The sequence below is a fragment of the Eucyclogobius newberryi genome, unplaced genomic scaffold (genome assembly GCF_026437365.1).
Source record: "Eucyclogobius newberryi isolate DKJ021-1_F unplaced genomic scaffold, fEucNew1.0.hap1 SCAF_2, whole genome shotgun sequence".
NCBI lineage: Eukaryota > Metazoa > Chordata > Actinopteri > Gobiiformes > Gobiidae > Eucyclogobius > Eucyclogobius newberryi.
Window position 1 is genome coordinate 39,693,554 of NW_027315834.1, and position 17,855 is coordinate 39,711,408.

Consider the following 17,855-nt stretch of genomic DNA (forward strand, 5'->3'; position numbering starts at 1 on the left):
CCCATGAGGTGGTCGTAGTATCTGGAGGATTTACCTCAGAGACATTGTGTTCTGTTCATTTAGTGGTGTGTCTATGGCCCCCAGCGCCTCTGTAACCAACGCTTCACTTTCATTTCAGCTCTCGCCCTCCGCCACCTCTCCGCTCCGTAAATTGTCTCCAAATTGGATACTTAGAAGCTGGAGTAACAAAGGGCTGAGCTTCTCCACTTCTTTTGTTCTTATTCTTTCTAGCAACGCCTGACTTTGCCCTCATTCAATGCATTGTTCTTCGTAACATGCATTTTTGACATTCATACATATTTTAGGGTAAAAAGATATTCAAGCAAAAGTCTCAGATTCAATAAGGAGAAATAGATAAACATTTTATGAGCATCCACAGTTTGATTTACAGATGTTTGTGGTTGTATTGCACTATATGATTAATGCCACCATCATAGAGAAGCGTGCACAAATTTAGTCAAATACTAATAGCAGTAAAAGTATATTGTGAAGGTGGTTTTGAAGATTGAAGACAACATCTGAATATCGAGTACATCATCTATAGTGGAAAAAATGCTTCAAAAAGAGCTTATAAAAAAAAAAAGGGATTTCCTGAACTTTCAAATAGTGGTAGAAGGTGATATTTTTGCTACTTTGTGATTCATTTTACAGGCATTTCATATTAATTTTCTACCGCTGTTCCCGTTAGGGCTCGCGGGTGACTGGAGCCACGCCGACTCCACCCAGAGAGATCATCTGATGTTGGTCTGGCCCGGGAATCAAATGCATGATCTCCTTATTGGGAGGCGAAAGCTCTAACCGCTCTGCCACCGTGCACCCGGTTTCACCCTGTTCACCACGTAAAAAAGAAAAAAAAAAAAACTGCACTTGATTGAAGGATTTAAATGTGTAATCTTGCTGCAGCCACGGATGCAGCTGAATTTCAGCTTTTGCTTTGTATGCAGTGTGGCGGCGCGACATTACTTTATATGTGTGTGAGGGCGAGATCGGGCTCTATTGGCAGTGCTCAGGGTCCAATAAAGGCGCCGACGTGGCAGCCATCGCAGATTTATGGGGCCATGCTGAGCGCCGCCGAGCATGATGGGGGGATGGAGAGGCGGGGCTCCTCTGAGACTTTCTCCTGTCTCAGTCTGATTTCATGGCTCCCGGTCTGTCGCATTGTCTCTGGTCTGTTATTTATGGTTTTCTCATCTACACGAGTGCGCTTTACTATTCTGTTCAGTCCACACTCGTGTCCTCTCATTCATTGTTCCCCGTTGTCTTATACCAAATATGGTCGCTCAGACACTCCCATAGCCACAGGTTTTTGTTTCAATAAAGACTTGTGCAACTAGTACTAAAATAGTCTAACTAGTAATAAGTAAGACAAATTGAGTTTTGGTTTTGCAGATACATAAGTCATGGTTTATTTTACCACATGAGGTAAATTTGTGTCTGCATAACTTCGGACATGAAAAAATCAATACCCAGATACTATTTGAAACTAAAAGTTAGTATCGAAATGAGATACTCAAGAATAGTTGGGTCGAAATCAGAAATAGTGTGTTTTTCATGGTATTATTGTGGTATCAAAATATGATCATAGTTATTGAACCTTTTCCCATGGTATCAAGTTTTGATTTTTAGTTACACTACATCACACAAACTTGAACTTTACACTGTGAAATAAACAATGTAAAATAAACTTCAGTTTAATATCAAACAGAGAATGAAAAAGTACATTATGAAACACTTAGAAAAACCTAAGAAAATATTTCACTTTCTGAAAGCCACCAGATCTAAATCAGATCTATTTTAGGACTCTAACAGTAGTTCTAACTAAGGATTAACCCAACAATGTGGATAAAACGGACTATAAATTAGGTAAACACAAGAAACTGCTGTGGTAAATGTAGGTTATTTTCTTTATTAATATCCACACAAACAATTTGGTTGAATTTGCTTTGGTAAAACATTTAAAAGGAAGCTCACATTACCTGTGTCATCACAAACAAATAAAACATTAAATACATACTACAGCACAAGAAATTTGTCTTAAATTTGATTAAATTTTACAACTATTTCACAACAATATTTTGAATTCTTTGTTTCAAGGATAAGGAAAAAAACATGATCAACTTTGAAAAAGAGTGACCCTGTATTTAACCTATAGTGTAAGCCTGTCCGGGGCGTCCCATAAACAGTGCGGTGACACCAGACACCTGATGATAAACCCTGATCTTTCCGGCCCGTACATACTGTATGCTGTTGCCATGACAGCGCCGCACTAATTCCCACAGGGATGTTTCACCTGAAGCTCAAAGATGTCCTGTCCCTTCCCCAAGTCTGTTTCCATGTAAACATTTCATGAGCAGGACGACGACTCCAGAGCGCACACTTCTCCAACGCGTTACAGCGAGTTTGGTCATCTCCGTCACACCTCGAACCAAACAGAGTTGTGCAATCTTATTTGTTTATGTGAGGTCATATTATATTATCATGGAGTTTTGTGCCTTGCTCATTGATTCTGCCTTAATCTCTGTTTTCAGTCACCCATGATGTTTTTTATCTTTATTTTTTAATCGTACGCAGCCATGTTTGTTTTGATACATCCGGATCATGTGTGACCCTGATCGGCTTATCCACCTGTCAATCACGCCAATCTAAACTCTGGGAGATGAAACCAGTGACTAGACTGATATCGAGCTGTATAAAAAAAAATACATTCTGCACTTTACTGGCAAGAGGACTCATGGGCAGGTCTCTGACAGTGGAAATATTTTGACAACAGCTTCAGGAAGAAATCAATGTGCTATTTTTAGACTTTTTTTCTTTCTGTGTATGTGGTTTTTGGCCTAGGGCTAAAAGATTTTGGAAAAAAGGTATTGTTATTTTGTCTCAAAAGCATTGCAATGCAATTAGATCTCGGTTTATTTTAATTTTATGATTCTATTCAAACAACATTTGAGAGAAGAATTGTGTAATATTACACAAAGAACAATCACATGCATTTCAGAACATGTTTTCCACTGTCTAATTAGGTACTCAAACTGAACATATTGTTGTTTGCAGAGGAAATAACATTTCTTAAATAATTCCAGTATTTGTGATTTGGTAATAATTCAAATTATAATTCTGATTCGATTGCGATATATCTTGCAGCCTTGTTCTGGAATTCACCCTACGACAATATTTGTCCAATGAGAGAAAATGTGGCACAACCTGAAAATGAACCGCTCACATACAATACCTTGAATCCAAACTAAAGTTACGTGTGAAGACGAGCCATGAAGTGAGTCGGTTGTGGTTGGTGTTTGTGTTGGAGTGAAGTGAGCTCATGTGTGGACACAGTGAAGTCCTGTGTTTGACCAGCGCAGGTTAAAGTGGCTCATTAACAGACTGCTAAAGTTCAGCCCCTTCCCCCGACTGTTGGAAACTGCAGGTCATGCACACTTAGCACTAGGACATGAAGAGTAATAAACTAAGGAGTGCGCCTAAACACTGGAGACCTTGTAAAGACACATGTATTAAAAGTGCACTATGTAGCCTCTGATGGAAGACGCCTTTTGTTTCTCTTCATGGAGATGTTATTGCTTGGATTTAAACCTCTATATCACAAATGATAGATAAATGTACCGTACCTTTAGGGGTTTACAGCGCTCCTGAATAAAAGCCGCTCCAAAGAAATTTACAAAGAAGAAATTGTACATATACAGGACGCAACTCAAATCAAATCAAATCAATTTATTTTTGTAAGGCCCAAAATCACAACAACAGTTGCCTCTGAGGGCCACAGGGAGAAATGAATCAACAATGTCTGTGGTGGCGATGGAGTCAGACAATGTCTGTGGTGGCGAGGGACGATGTCCCAGGGTCCTCTGTCCTTAGACTCTCCTTCTCGGCCAGGAAAAACTACAAAAAAAACCTCTTTGGGAAAAAAGCGTAGAAACCTGGAGGAGTTCCAGTGAAGGAGAGATCCGACTCTCACAGACGGACAGACGGACACGAGGAGACTGGAGCTGGACCCACTCTTCAGGCAGATGAGGGACCGACTGAGGCGAACTGGACCCACTCTTCAGGCAGATGAGGGACCGTCTGAGGCGAGCTGGACCCACTCTTCAGGCAGATGAGGGACCGTCGGAGGCGAGCTGGACCCACTCTTCAGGCAGATGAGGGACCGTCCACACAGGGCAGGGACCACTTCACCAGGGGAGGGGCATCTGGGTCCACAGGTCCTCAGGAGTGAGAGAAAGAAAAGAAGGCGGTGAACAGTTTGCAAGGGCAGCGTAGCTAAAGCTGTGGGTTTATGTTTCTGTTCCTAACTAGTCTGACCATAAGCGATTTCGAAGAGGAACGTTTTAAGCCTGGACTTAAATGAAGAGACTGTGTCAGCATATTTAACATGGGTCGGGAGCTGATTCCATAACACAGGGGCTTGGTAGCTAAACGCTCAACCTCCTACAGTACTTTTAGAGACTCTTGGCACCACCAGAAGGCCGGCATTCTGAGAGCGAAGAGCTCTGTTTGGATGATATGGTTCTATAGCATCTTTGAGGTCGGATGGGGCCATGTCATTTATGGCTTTGTAGGTCAAGAGTAGAATTTTAAATCTGATTCTAAACTCGATGGGGAGCCAGTGAAGAGACTCCAGCACTGGCGTAATGTGTTCTCTTCTTTTTGTTCCTGTTAGTAATCTTGCTGCTGCATTTTGAACCAGTTGAAAGCTTTTTATGGAGCTTTTAGGACACGCTGCAAGCAGGGAGTTACAGTAGTCCAATCTAGTCGTTACAAATGCATGGATAAGTTTTTCAGCATCGCTTTTAGGCAGGATTCTTCTGATTTTGGCTATGTTGCGCAAATGGAAATAGGCTGTTTTACAAGCTTGATTTATATGAGCTTTAAATGAGAGCTCCCGGTCAAATAAGACTCCAAGATTTCTTACAGTAGAACTAGAGGCTACACTAACATTGTCCAGCGTGACTATCTGCTCAGATAGACCGTCTCGTAGATGCTTAGGGCCAAGCACAATGACCTCGGTTTTTTCAGGGTTAAGAAGCAGGTAGTTAAGTGTCATCCAGGTTTTTATCTCTTTCACACAAGCACTAAGTCTGTCTACTTGATCGCTCTGATCAGGTTTCATTGATAAATACAGCTGAGTGTCGTCTGCATAGCAGTGGAAGTTAATGCCATGCTTTCTGATAAGGTTGCCTAATGGCAGCATATAAAGAGTAAACAGAATTGGACCGAGTACCGAACCCTGTGGCACACCGTAAATTACTTTAGAGCATGGTGAGGAGCTCTTGTTTACATTAACAAATTGGAACCTATCAAATAGATAGGATTTAAACTGTCAATAAGCCGCAGGTGCTCACGTTGTAACGTGAGATATTTACACACACCGGTTGTCTTTTGAACCGAGGGTCTTGCAGCGCACCCGTGGTCCACTGCTGCGGCGCAGGTCTCTTTAGACTCATTTCTCATTGAATATGAATTGGATTGTAATAAAACACACAGCATTTTGAAGCTTAACAAACTGAAAACACATCACAGCTGTCCCTACTGTCCCCTCTGTCCTTGATGACTCTGTGTGAGCTGATTTACCCGTGTCTGTGTCTTCACATCTGGTTCATCTGCTTCTGAGCTTGTCCTTTGCGAGTAAGTGTTACGTTGTAACATTTGTGATATGATTTTTATAGAAAGATGGTCAGGTCTTGCCAAGAAAGTCTCATTTCAATGCGGCAGGTTCTAAACTGCAGACCGCCGTATATCGCATGTCCACGCTCCGCGTGTGTCTTTATGCTCAGCCGCGTCTAGATTTACTTCCTCTTTAGACTCATTTCTCTGTGAATTTGAGTCTGATTGTAATAAAACACATCGCGTTTTGAACCTTAAAATCAATTGACCACTGACGTCTTCTTCTACAGTGTGTCAAATGCTTGCACTTCCTGCTAGAGTGCCCCCTGGTGGCCATTAGCCAGTAAAAATCTTTGAATTAACCACAGGGTTGGGCAGCAGGGTTGAAATCTTGGGGAAAAAATAGCGGCTTAAAGTAAAAAGAAGAGAGAAATTTAATTCTGAACCAATCTAATCTTATTCTGCACATACATTTTCCCCTGACTGCCACTCTCTAACCTTAAATATAGCGGTGGTAGAATGTTGAAGGAATGTGTCCTGTATGTTTCCTCACATAAAGACACAGAGGGTGCAGTGTTAGTGGATGCTGCCGCTGGTCAGAGTGGTGGCCTCAGTGGGCAGCAGCCACCCACGGGTGCTGTAGAGCACACGGAGCGGGCTGTGGGTGGGCTGAAGGTCAGAGAAGCCCGCACACTCCAGCGTACAGATCTGACTCTGTCCTCTTCACAGCCTAGCCTCGTTTTGTTAGAGAACATATGCTTTTGGGTTTACAAGTTTACTTCCTTATTGTGAATTATAACCTTGTTGCACAGTGGGACAAAACTCCTCAAATCATCATAAGACAAATACAAATAAGAAACCGCCTTTATTTTGTTGAATGTCCTCAGTCTCTCCAGTCTGGTGTCTCTAATATGTTTTAGAAGTCTGCTCTTACAGGAGTTTTCAATATACTTGATTGGTGTTAAAATATATATTTGTATTTACAGGTATAAAAACCTATCATACTTAATGCATTTTTACATGTTTTACTTGTTGTTTTGTTTCCTCTTTGTAGTTTAGCATTGATTTTATACTTTTTTTTTTTTTTTTTTTTTTTTTAGCTACAGCTTTTGTCTAAGTCTACTTCAATTACACTACCATAGTTACCTCTACAAGAAAAAACTTTTTACAGGTTACTCAGTGAAAGAGATTGTACTCACTTTGACTCTAGTAGAGAAAACAACCACAAAATGTAGGACATGGTTGATTCACTATTTTATGAAGTTTTACCCTTCTTACTCTTGACTAAAATGGTGATTTGGGCCGTCGGTTCTTTAAATATTCATACGCACTTACACATTCATACATGTCATTTGAATCCGTCAGCATATAGTGCAAAAATATAAAAGGCGGCTGCTCTGGTTTTGCCTTCTAACAATATTGGTTGCCGTTTGTAACAATCGAACTTGCAGATGCACGCTCTTTAGAATTCACAATCCGTACAATTGAATGTGACGCGTGGAGAATCGTGCGCTCCCGTGTGTGTCTCCAGAAAAGGCTGTGTCGTGTCATTAGTCTGAGTCAGCCGTGAAGAGGCGCTGCCAGCTCTGAGCGAAGAGTGAGTTTAGGAGGAGGAGGACATGAACAAGAGGTCGTGATCCAAGATGTCTTCCCCAACACATCACATTATCTGCACCACAAACACTCCACTCTTCGGATCGGATTCTTCCTTCGTCACAGACAAGGAGTTAAAGCTGTTCTGCAAATCTATTAGCAAATTGCAAATCTATAGCAACTGTTATTGCAATTGTACTAATTAATAGGACTTAACAAACTATTGTGGTAAGGCTTGGCAATAGAAAACCACTTTCTCCTCCTCATATCACATTCATCATTTTGTTGTATTGAGATATTACAGGCAAAACTGATCTGATGATTTGTTTCATACAAAAACATCAAATTAATTCTAACAGTAAATTTGTCACAGCTTTTTTTGGTCAGTGGTTGAGAATCAAGGTATTAGACAATGTGAAAAGTGAATTAAGGACTTCACTGTCGTTTGGTCTTGGCGTCCTTAATCGTAAAGAATCGTTAAATTGTGATATTTCTTCTTGCAGTAATTGTACAAATCTGACATCGTGACTTCTCTATAGAGCAAATTCTACTAGTTTATCTCATACTTTTGCGAGTTCGCACAATCACAGAGACGCCACAGACGGATGCATATTCTTTTCTGTTCAAATCATCTGAACCTTGACCCAGTTTGCGGTCGGCCTTTTAAGTGCTCTGCTTCTTTATGTTTTGTATAAATTTATGCGTGGTGGAGTTCCAGGGGGAAGCTCATTTTGTGTGCCCTAGTTTCCAGAACGGCATTAATTAGGGTTCAGAGTGAAATTGACTTGGCCTTGTTGGCAGCCCACTGTTAGAGACCACCCTCTGAGCTTCATGACAATACTGTCCATAGTAACGTCTTTTAAGCAGAGTTTTTCTAGCTATAATTTGAAAATGTTCTATTTTAGTCTGTGTTTTTAAGATTCTAACCTAACTTCAATCTGTGATTTAAAAAAAAAAAAGAAAATTCAAGGTTAATTTATTTTTAGGGCTGCAATTAAAAAAAAATTTTAGTCGAGAGATTAGTGATGTCAAGATTATTTGGTTAATCGATAATTGTAAGTATTCAGGTCACATTGTAATCATAAGTAAATTACCTTTCAATCACAGAAAGTCAAACTATGTGTAAAGCACTTTTTATCTGACTAAGTGATTATATCATTACTTTTTTCATTCAGAAAGTTTGACTTAATTAGGCCAGACTTATGAAAGAAAGCCAATTAAGGATTTCACGGTTGTTTGGCCAAAGTGTCAACAATCGTGACATCGTGATGTTGCTTCTCACAGTAATCGTAATTTAAAAAAAAAATCTCATGACATCTTTAAAATGCAATCCTGATGGAGAAGATGACACACTCACTTTGTAATTGTTATGCCATTCCAAGTACTGTTATCTTGTGTTAGAAAATAATCTATTGTGTTTAAGAAAAGCTTATGGTTCTACATGTTTCTTACATTGTTATATCCTTGTAAGACATTTTAAACAACATAAGTCTTTCTCTTCCAGACGGTCACTACACGTCCACTCCTCCCTCGTACGGATACGACGCAGACCGAGCCGAGGAGCAGAGGAGGCACCATGACATCCTCCCCTTCATCGACGACTCCCCGTCCTCTTCACCTCACCTCAGCTCCAAGAGCCGCAGCAGCCGCGACACGCTGTCTTCTGGCTCAATGGAGTCCTCCAAGTCGGTATGTGAGCCCTTTCACTAAGGGTCATGACAAGACTGAGACGTGGACTCTTATTACAGAAGTGAGGCAGATTTGAATTAGGCTGTTACTTTCAATTATATTAGTAGTTAACTAGTCTGCCAATATTTTTTCAATTAGTCAACTTGACAACTGATTTTTAAAAGCCTTATCAACCAAATAAAGTTTGAAATAATGCTACTGAAGGCTTTTAGAATATTCATTAAGGAAGTGTATTATTGATGAAAATCTGAAATCGTAGCCTTAGCTATTTAAGTTAAATTGAATTAGTTAAGAAACGTTTATTTTAGTTAAAAACACGTATTAAATATTACCGGTACACTTAAGTTGCATCTATGTTTCTCTGATCTGATTGCTCACATTTATTAGCAGTTAAATGTTGTTTTTACCAACGTAACTTAAAATATACAAGTTTAAAGATGGATGATATGTATAGCAAATTAGATGTAATTTGTCGACGTGTTTGTGCAGAAGCATCTTTGCATGTGCAGATTCAAATTCAGCGCAGACTCAAATTGGTGAATCACAAGAACCTTTCCCCATTCAAAATATATTATATTTTTACTTGAATTGTGCTGTTGTTGTAACAGCAGAGGACGGTTGTCATGTCATGGATAGTCCAGATGATGATTTCAATGATCGAAATATGACTGGTTATTTATTTTTTTATAGTTGGCTAGTCTTGATTAGTTAATTGATTGTTGAGGCCCTACTATTTAGATTCACTGACTGGTTTCCAAGCAGCAGATTAAAAATGACAATCTAAATCGAATACCTTATCGACCTGCTATATCCAAGCTCAGTCAACGTGAATAAGTCCAGTCTTGGTTTGCAAGAAGTGTCAATACTTACCATGACCTCCACACAGTGAGGGGAAATGGGCTAATCTATTCTTAGAGCAAAGCTGTCAATTGATGAAAAATCAGATGTGCCATTACCGTCAGCTTGATATAGTGTGGAGGCAGTGAACCAGGACAGAACCTCATCTCCTGAAGAGTCGCGCTGTTCCTCATCCTGGGTATTAGACTGAATTACCTCTCACCTCCATCATCTCTACACTTTTACCCCAGAAAAGCCTGTGAGCTACAACAGCCGCTGGTATGTACGGTTTGCCGTGGAGACGACGTACGCATATCTTTTCACAAACCGTACCGTGTTTACATTTATAAGAGTTGAAATTAATTGAATTATAGCCAAGGATGGGACAAAACTAGAAATGGACCGTATCGCCTGTTGCTGATACAAATATTTTAGAACCCAGTGCTGCCGATGGCCAATCAACTATGTGAATGTTTTTGGAGCATAGGGTAGATTTTCTTCACCCTGTTTCACTGCTGACCTTTAAGAGAGCATTTTAGTCCTATTTTTGAATGCATTTGCAAAGAATTTCAACCCTTCTTTCAAGTTGCCATTATGGGGCATTGTTTGAAGACTTTTGAGGCAAATAATGAATTTAATAATAAGCCTGTAACATTAAGTGCTGTGAATACTTACTGAATGCACTGTAGGGCCTGGGAAACTCAAACAAGGATTAAGGGCTGATATTGAGGGGATATTCTTTCTCATTATTCTTTCAACATTTGGAACACATACAATTTTCCCACATAAATTATGGAGTTTTTTTATATTTAGTTTATGAACAAACTACGTTCAATAGATGATTGTCTACTGTCCAGGCCGTGTCTTAAGTTACTTGTTGTCTTCGGCCATCTGCAAACCTCAGTGTGAGAAAACTTATTTACTATAACTTTTTGTATATCTGACACTTAAGAGAAGCCATTAGCAAGCCTTATGCTAACACTCACATTGTAGCACCCTCAGGGAATTAGCATGGGAACGAGGTATAGAAAACGGGGTTTATTCTTGGCTTGAGAAGTTCGACAACTCTTGACAACCCTTGACAACCCTTGACAACCCGTGAGAACTGAGCATAAAAGAAAAATACAATAAATACAATGAAACACATTTACACTTTACATACATTCATCAAATTGCACAATAAAGTTACACAAACCTCGTGAGCTGACATCCACGAGGGGCTAATTACTTGGTTTGAGCCTTGATTTGACTTATTTTATATTCTTAGTTGTTCTTTGATTGTTTTTCAGCTATTTCTTTGATAATTTTCTTTACTCACGCTCAAGATCAGTGCAGCGTGGCAGCATCGCGCAGCAGTCTAAGTGCGTCTCTAAATTAGGTCCGGGTGGAAACTTAATTTTACGTTATTTGGTTCCGCATTAAATTTCACCACTAGATGGCGGAAGAACAAAGGCTAAACGAGCACAAACACTTTTATAACAAATAGGAAGGACTGTTACACTCCCACCAATCACTTGTGATTTACATAACTGTGTAAACCTATGAACTTTTATTATTTTCAACAACTTATTAATTATGAACTAGTTATGTGTAATGAAATGTCTCTTGAGTTTAGGTTGTGAATCTTAATCTGCTTCGAACAGGACAACAGTCTTCTGAATGGGCCTCTCCAGATAAACAGATTCAGATAGTCGTTTTCCATTTACATCCAAAGTTGGATCTCCAATCAGTAGCTTCACTTTCCTCACTTTTCCATCCTTGCTGGGATACACTTCAATGACCTTTGCTAGCTTCCATTTATTTCGTGGGGATATTTCATCTTGTAGAAGGACAATATCATCCACTTTGGTATTTCTCTGAACTTTTGTCCATTTTTGTCTGCTTTGAAGATTAAGCAAGTACTCCTTTTTCCATCTTGTCCAAAAAGTATTGGCAAGGAGTTGAACACGACGCCACCTTTTCCGGAGATAAAGATCTTCCTTTACAAACTTGCCTGGAGGTGGAGAAATGACCGTGGACTTCATGGTAAGGATGTGGTTCGGTGTTAAAGGTTCTGGGCTTGAGGGGTCACATAGTTGATCTGTAGTCAGTGGTCTACTGTTAACCACTGCCATGACTTCATACAGAAATGTCCTTAGAGATGAACTGTCGAGTTGTTTGGCTGATGTTTCCAGTATTGATGTCAGGACACTTCTTATGGTGCGTATTTGTCTTTCCCAGACGCCACCCATATGACTTGAAGCTGGGGTGTTCATAAGAAACTCGCATTCCAGTTTTTCCAGTTTGGCTTGATCCATTTCCTTGAGTGCTTCAACGAACTCATTTTTGGCGCCAACAAAGTTCGTGCCTTGATCGCATCTCATCTGGCGAACTGAACCTCTTATGGCAATGAATGCGCGCAGTGCGTTGATAAAGGCGTCAGTGGTTAAATCATCGAGCATTTCAATGTGTACTGCTCTGGAGCACATGCAGGTTATCAACAATCCATAGCGCTTTAACTCCTTTCTGCCTTCCTTGACATAAAAGGGGCCAAAACAGTCCATCCCGGAATAGGTGAATGGCGGGGTGGTTTCCATACGATCTTCCGGAAGGTCTGCCATCTTTTGCTTCTCAGGGAATCTTCTGAACTTTCTGCACTTTAAACATCTGTAGATGTGAGATGATACAACCTTGCTGCATCCGAGGATCCAATATCCATTCGCTCGAAGTGCATTCATGGTAATCCCTCGTCCTTGATGGTATGCTCTCTCATGATGATGCTTGACAAGTAAAGTTGATACATGACTGTCTCTTGGCAGGATCGCTGGGTGCTTGACATTCGAGTGCAAGGCAGCATGAGTGAGGCGTCCTCCAACTCGAAGTATACTTTGGTCATCCAGGAATGGGCATAATGTATGTAGCTTGTTGACATTGTCTTTAGTCTGGATTACATTGTGCTGAAGGGATTTTATTTCCTTTGAGAAGGCAGAGTTTTGAACCATTTTGAGAACTGTCCACTCTGCTTCCCTTCTTTCTTCTAAGCTACTAACTTCACAAGATTTTGCTTTGCGTTGTTTCACTTCTTTTGCAAGGCGCTTGAGTCTGGCAATGGCCCTGATCATTCGTGACCAGTCCGAAAACTTGTGCAAGTGATCCAGAAGTGATCTTTGTTCTTTAACTTGTGTCTTGAGTACTTGAACTTTCTTGACTTCTGGGTCAGTGCTTGATAACTCTCCCACCTTGACTTCACCACTGGACACAACTTTCTGCCAGAGAAGATCTGGGCCTTTAAACCAGTTTGATGCTACAAGTTGTTCAGCTGTAAGACCTCTAGAGGCGTGGTCTGCTGGGTTCTCTTCGGATGCCACATACCTCCATTGTGTGGACTGTGTGCTTTGTTTGATACGTTCAACTCTGTTTGCGACAAACACATGGAATCTTCTGGCTTCATTTCCAATGTATCCGAGGACAACCTTTGAGTCCGTCCAGTAGGTTTCTTGTGAGTATTCAATTTCCAGTTCCTTTTTTAGCATGTCACCAGTGCGAACAGCGACTACAGCAGCTGACAACTCAAGTCGTGGAATGGTTGTGACTTTAGATGGTGGAACTCTTGATCTTCCCATCACTAATGAACAGTGAACTTCTCCAGATGTGCTTACTGCTCTGAGGTAGGTGCACATACCATATCCAGATGTACTTGCGTCTGAAAAATGATGTAGTTCAAAATGCTGAGCCTTGAAATTGGTTGGAGTATAGCATCTTTGAATCTTTACCCCTGCTAGGTTCCTCAGGTCAAGCAGCCAAGATTCCCACTGAGGTCGAAGACTGTCAGGTAGGGTGTCGTCCCAGCTGAGTTTATCTCGACACATCTGTTGCAAGATCTGCTTTCCTAGTAAGACGAAAGGTGACACAAATCCAAGTGGATCGAATATGGAGGCAACTGTGGACAAAACTCCTCTTCGAGTGAGTGGATTTTCTTTAACAGTCACTCTAAACTGGAACTGATCCAATTCCACACACCATTGAACGCCAAGTGCTCTCTCCATGTGTACTTCACTCAATGCCATGTCCAAATCTTTGGCAGCTACAGCACATTCTTCTTTTGGAAGTGACTCTAGAACCTTGGAACTGTTTGAGATGAACTTGTGCAACCTAAGATTGCCTTTGCTACAGAGTTCACGTGCCTCCTTGACCAGCTGTATTGCTTGACCTTCTGTGTCAACACTTGCTAATCCATCGTCAACATAGAAGTTGGTTTTGATGAACTTGATGGTTTCCTTGCTGAAGTATCCTTCTCCTTCAGTTGCCAAGTGTTTGAGACCATAGTTGGCACATCCTGGGGAGGAAGTTGCACCAAACAGGTGAACTTTCATTCTGTAGATAACGAAGGGGGTGTCGAGGTCGCCATTTTCCCACCATAAGAACCTTAGATAGTCTTGGTCGGGAGCACACACATGAAACTGGTGGAACATGCGTTCAATATCACACATTATTGCCACCGGGCTTCTGCGGAAACGACACAGGACTCCTAGCAACGTGTTTGTAAGCTCTGGGCCGGTCAGAAGATGGTCATTTATAGATGTTCTTTGAAACTTGGCAGAGCCATCAAAGACGACTCGAATCTTTCCCGGTTTTTGTGGGTGATACACCCCATGGTGTGGGATATACCATGCCGGGGTCTTGTCAGTATCTTGCTCTGGAACCTTCTCAGCATCACCATGTGCTATAATTTCCTCCATGAACTTCTTGTAGTCCATGTAGTACTGCTTGTTTCTTCTCAGCTTTTTCTCCAAGCATTTGAGTCGATGAATGGCACAGGCCTTGTTATCAGGCAGGTTGGGCCTTTCACACTTGAACGGAAGAGGCATCTCAAAATGTCCATCCTCTTTGAGCCTAATGCCTTCTTTCATCTTTGTTAGGAACCTGAGATCTTCTTGCGAAATCTTGACATCTTCTGAGACCTTTTCCACAAAGTCAGACTCCAAAATTTTTATCACGTCGCCAGGCGAGATAATTTCTTTTATTTGAGTTCTGTACACGTAGTGCACTTCACTGGTCAGGTTTGATGTCAACTGAATACTTGGCACCACTTGCTTCACAATGACTTGATGACTCACTCCAAAGGCATCTCCATAATCAAGACATGGATTGCCAAAGCCCACGATGCTCCAGCCCAGATCAGTTCTTTGTGCGAATGGCTGATTTTCTTTTCCGGACACCACTTGACGGGGAACAAGGGCTTGAGGACAGTTGTACCCAATCAAAAGGCCAACGTCACAACTTTGGAGAGGAGCAATTTCATCTGCGATGTATTCAAGGTGTGGCCATGCCTTAGCTGTATTTGGTGTTGGAATGTGATCTCGATTTGCTGGAATAAAGTCTCTTGCATATGTCACTGGTAAGGGAATGATCTGGTTAGAGTAAAATCCTCTTACTTGTAAACCGGAGAGCTTGTGGCAGGACACAACCTTGCCCTTTGAAGACATTGTGGTAAGCTTTAGCTGAACTGGTTCACTTGTAGTATGCAGAGCTCTTGCTGTTTCTTCTAAGATGAAGGTAGTGTCACTCTGTGTATCAAGGAGAGCATACACTAGAATTTCACGCTCTGGCTCACTTTCAGCTGAAACCCACACTGGAATGATTGAGGATGTGTGAGTATCCATGACGTTCTGCATTACTCTATTAGACGTTGCTTCACTTGTCATTGATGTGACATTGGTGTTTTGTGTAGTTGAATCTGGTTTTCTTTGCTTTGTTTTGTCACCGCCTCTCGCTTGATTGCTCTTTATCTGAGTCCTTTCCTCTTTAGTGCGAATGTCATGAAGACATGTTGGATGTTTTTTCTTACACGTGTCACAGATTTCTCTGCTTTCACAATCTTTGGAGCGATGGCCAGATTTCAGGCAGCCAAAGCATAACTTCTTCTCTTGCACAAACTTGAGTCTTTCTACGATATCCTGATCCATGAACTTCCAACATTTTAATAGACTGTGGCCTGCTCGCTCACAGTACCCACAACTTGAAATGACAGCCCTTTCATTGGAATTGATCGCCATTACCTTTGCTCCATAACTCCTGTTCCTCAACACCTTTGTCTTTTCACCTTCACTTGGTTTCAGAGCGTAGAGAGATGTTATGGGGTTACATACGATTTTGGCTTCACGTGAGATGAATTCAACAAAATGGCTGAAACTTGGGAATGCGTTGGTCTGTTCAAGTACTTCTGTTGCTTTTCTGTTCCACCTTGATGTGAACCAGTCAGGAAGTTTAGCAAGCATTTTCTGGTTCTCATTGCAGTCATTGAGTACTTCGAGACCTTTAATCTGTGACATGGCTGCTTTACAACTGCGAAGGAAGTCTGCGAACTCTTGTAGTTCTACACTGCCTTTGGAGTTTATCTTCGGCCATGCATCGAGTTTGTCTCTGAAGGCTTTAGCGATGAGAAAAGGATTCCCATATCTTTCTTCAAGGACTGTCCATGCTGCATTGTAGGCTGACTCAGTGCCAAGCAGAAAGTAGCTTTCTATAGCTTTTCTTGCAGGTCCACTCACATACTTTCTCAAGTAGTACGTCTTCTCTTCAGCTGGTATGCCTTTCCTGTCAATGAGAGTCTGAAAGGAAATCTTCCAATCACTGTATCTGAGTGGGTCACCATTGAAAATTGTAGGCTCTGGGACAGGGAGACGACTTGCACTGAGAGACTCTGCAAATGCCTTTATCAGCTCTGTTGTGTTTGCTTCTGGTGTAGATGCCACATTTTTAGGTGCAAATGGCAGTCTGAGGGGTGAGCCATTGATTTCAGACTTGACTTCATACTCTTTGTCACGGGGACGTTGATGAAGCAGATCATATATGTCTTCATCTGAACATTCACTTTGCTCATATACTTGTTGTCGTGCCTTTGCAGCTTTTAATTTTTTAACTGTCTCCAGCCGCTCTACTTCTCTGCGCTTGGCTTCCAGCTCTCTTTGTTTTTGTGCAATTTCTGCAGCTTGTTTTTCAATTTCCTTCATATGATTTTCTTGTTCAAGTAGAACTTCCAAAGCAGCTTCATTAGCAGCAACTTCCGCAGCTGCATCTTGTCTTTTAATAGAGTGTCTGCTTGATTGTCTAGATGAGATCCTTGATTGAGAAGAGCACTTACTGTGGTGAGACTTGACACCACTATTTTCTGAGGCGACAGACTTGAACACTGACTCTGTGTCTTCAAGCTGTTCTTTGTCCTCTGGACCTTCAACCTTTCTGATTTTTTGAGACTTCTCTATAGCTTCAGTGATGTTTCTTGTTACGGCATCGCATGTGTCCATCCTGCGTCTTGTGTCATTGTCAGGAGAATCAATCCGTCTCAGATCATTGTATGCAGTGAAGGTATTTTCAGCATTACTAGTAACCTTGGTGAGATGATCCTGCAGAAGATTAGTTGAGCAATGTTCATTTATAGCTTTCTTAGCATCCTTAGTGACAGCTTTCCACTTCTCATAGCACGCACTGAAACGATGTGTGGCCTTCTTTACCTGCTCATCGTGCAGCTCTTGTCCCTTTTCCGTTAACTTGCGGACTCTTGGACTCCTTTGTGTATCTTGTGAGGTAGTGGGAATATCATCTTTAGTGCGTTCAGCTTCTTGTGGTTGCTCATTTGTCAGGAGTGTCTCTTCACCATCTTCCGCAAAGTCTTCATTTTTTGACATTGTTTAGTTTATTTTGAATGTTTACTTTAAATGTGATTAGTAGTAACTTAAGTTTTGAAATAAAGTATTTGTAGTAAAGGAAAAACCGAATATTGACTTGGGTTACTACTGTACTTTAACTTAACTTAATCTTTCAAATGTACACTTTTAAATATGAGCTCTGTTAGCGTGTCTCAACTACTAAATGTTGTGAATAAATCAGTAATTATTAAGAATTATTGACTATAAACAACATGCACTTATGTTACTTAGCACAAAAAATGCAGTATATGTCATTACTATATGAACATCACTTCAATTGAAACAGAAAGATAAAGATAATACCAGTCCTTTGATCAGAAATGAAACGAAAAATATCTTCTTATTACAAGTTCCTTTAACTTGTCTTATTTTCTGATCAAATTATCTTAATGAGAGTCCTTGATGCAACATTCATTTGTGGGAACCTGGATCTCC

General features: G+C 40.9%; 1 protein-coding gene across 2 annotated transcripts in view; it reads left to right on the forward strand.

Moving 5' to 3' along the window:
- The window catches only part of bcr (BCR activator of RhoGEF and GTPase), a 107,614-nt gene that overhangs the window by 54,990 nt on the left and 34,769 nt on the right, over positions 1-17,855 (forward strand). For both annotated transcript variants that reach the window (XM_072455289.1, XM_072455290.1), the window contains exon 2: positions 8,711-8,895. In XM_072455289.1, coding sequence (XP_072311390.1) covers positions 8,711-8,895 — 185 coding nt within the window. The remainder of the gene's footprint in view (positions 1-8,710; positions 8,896-17,855) is intronic.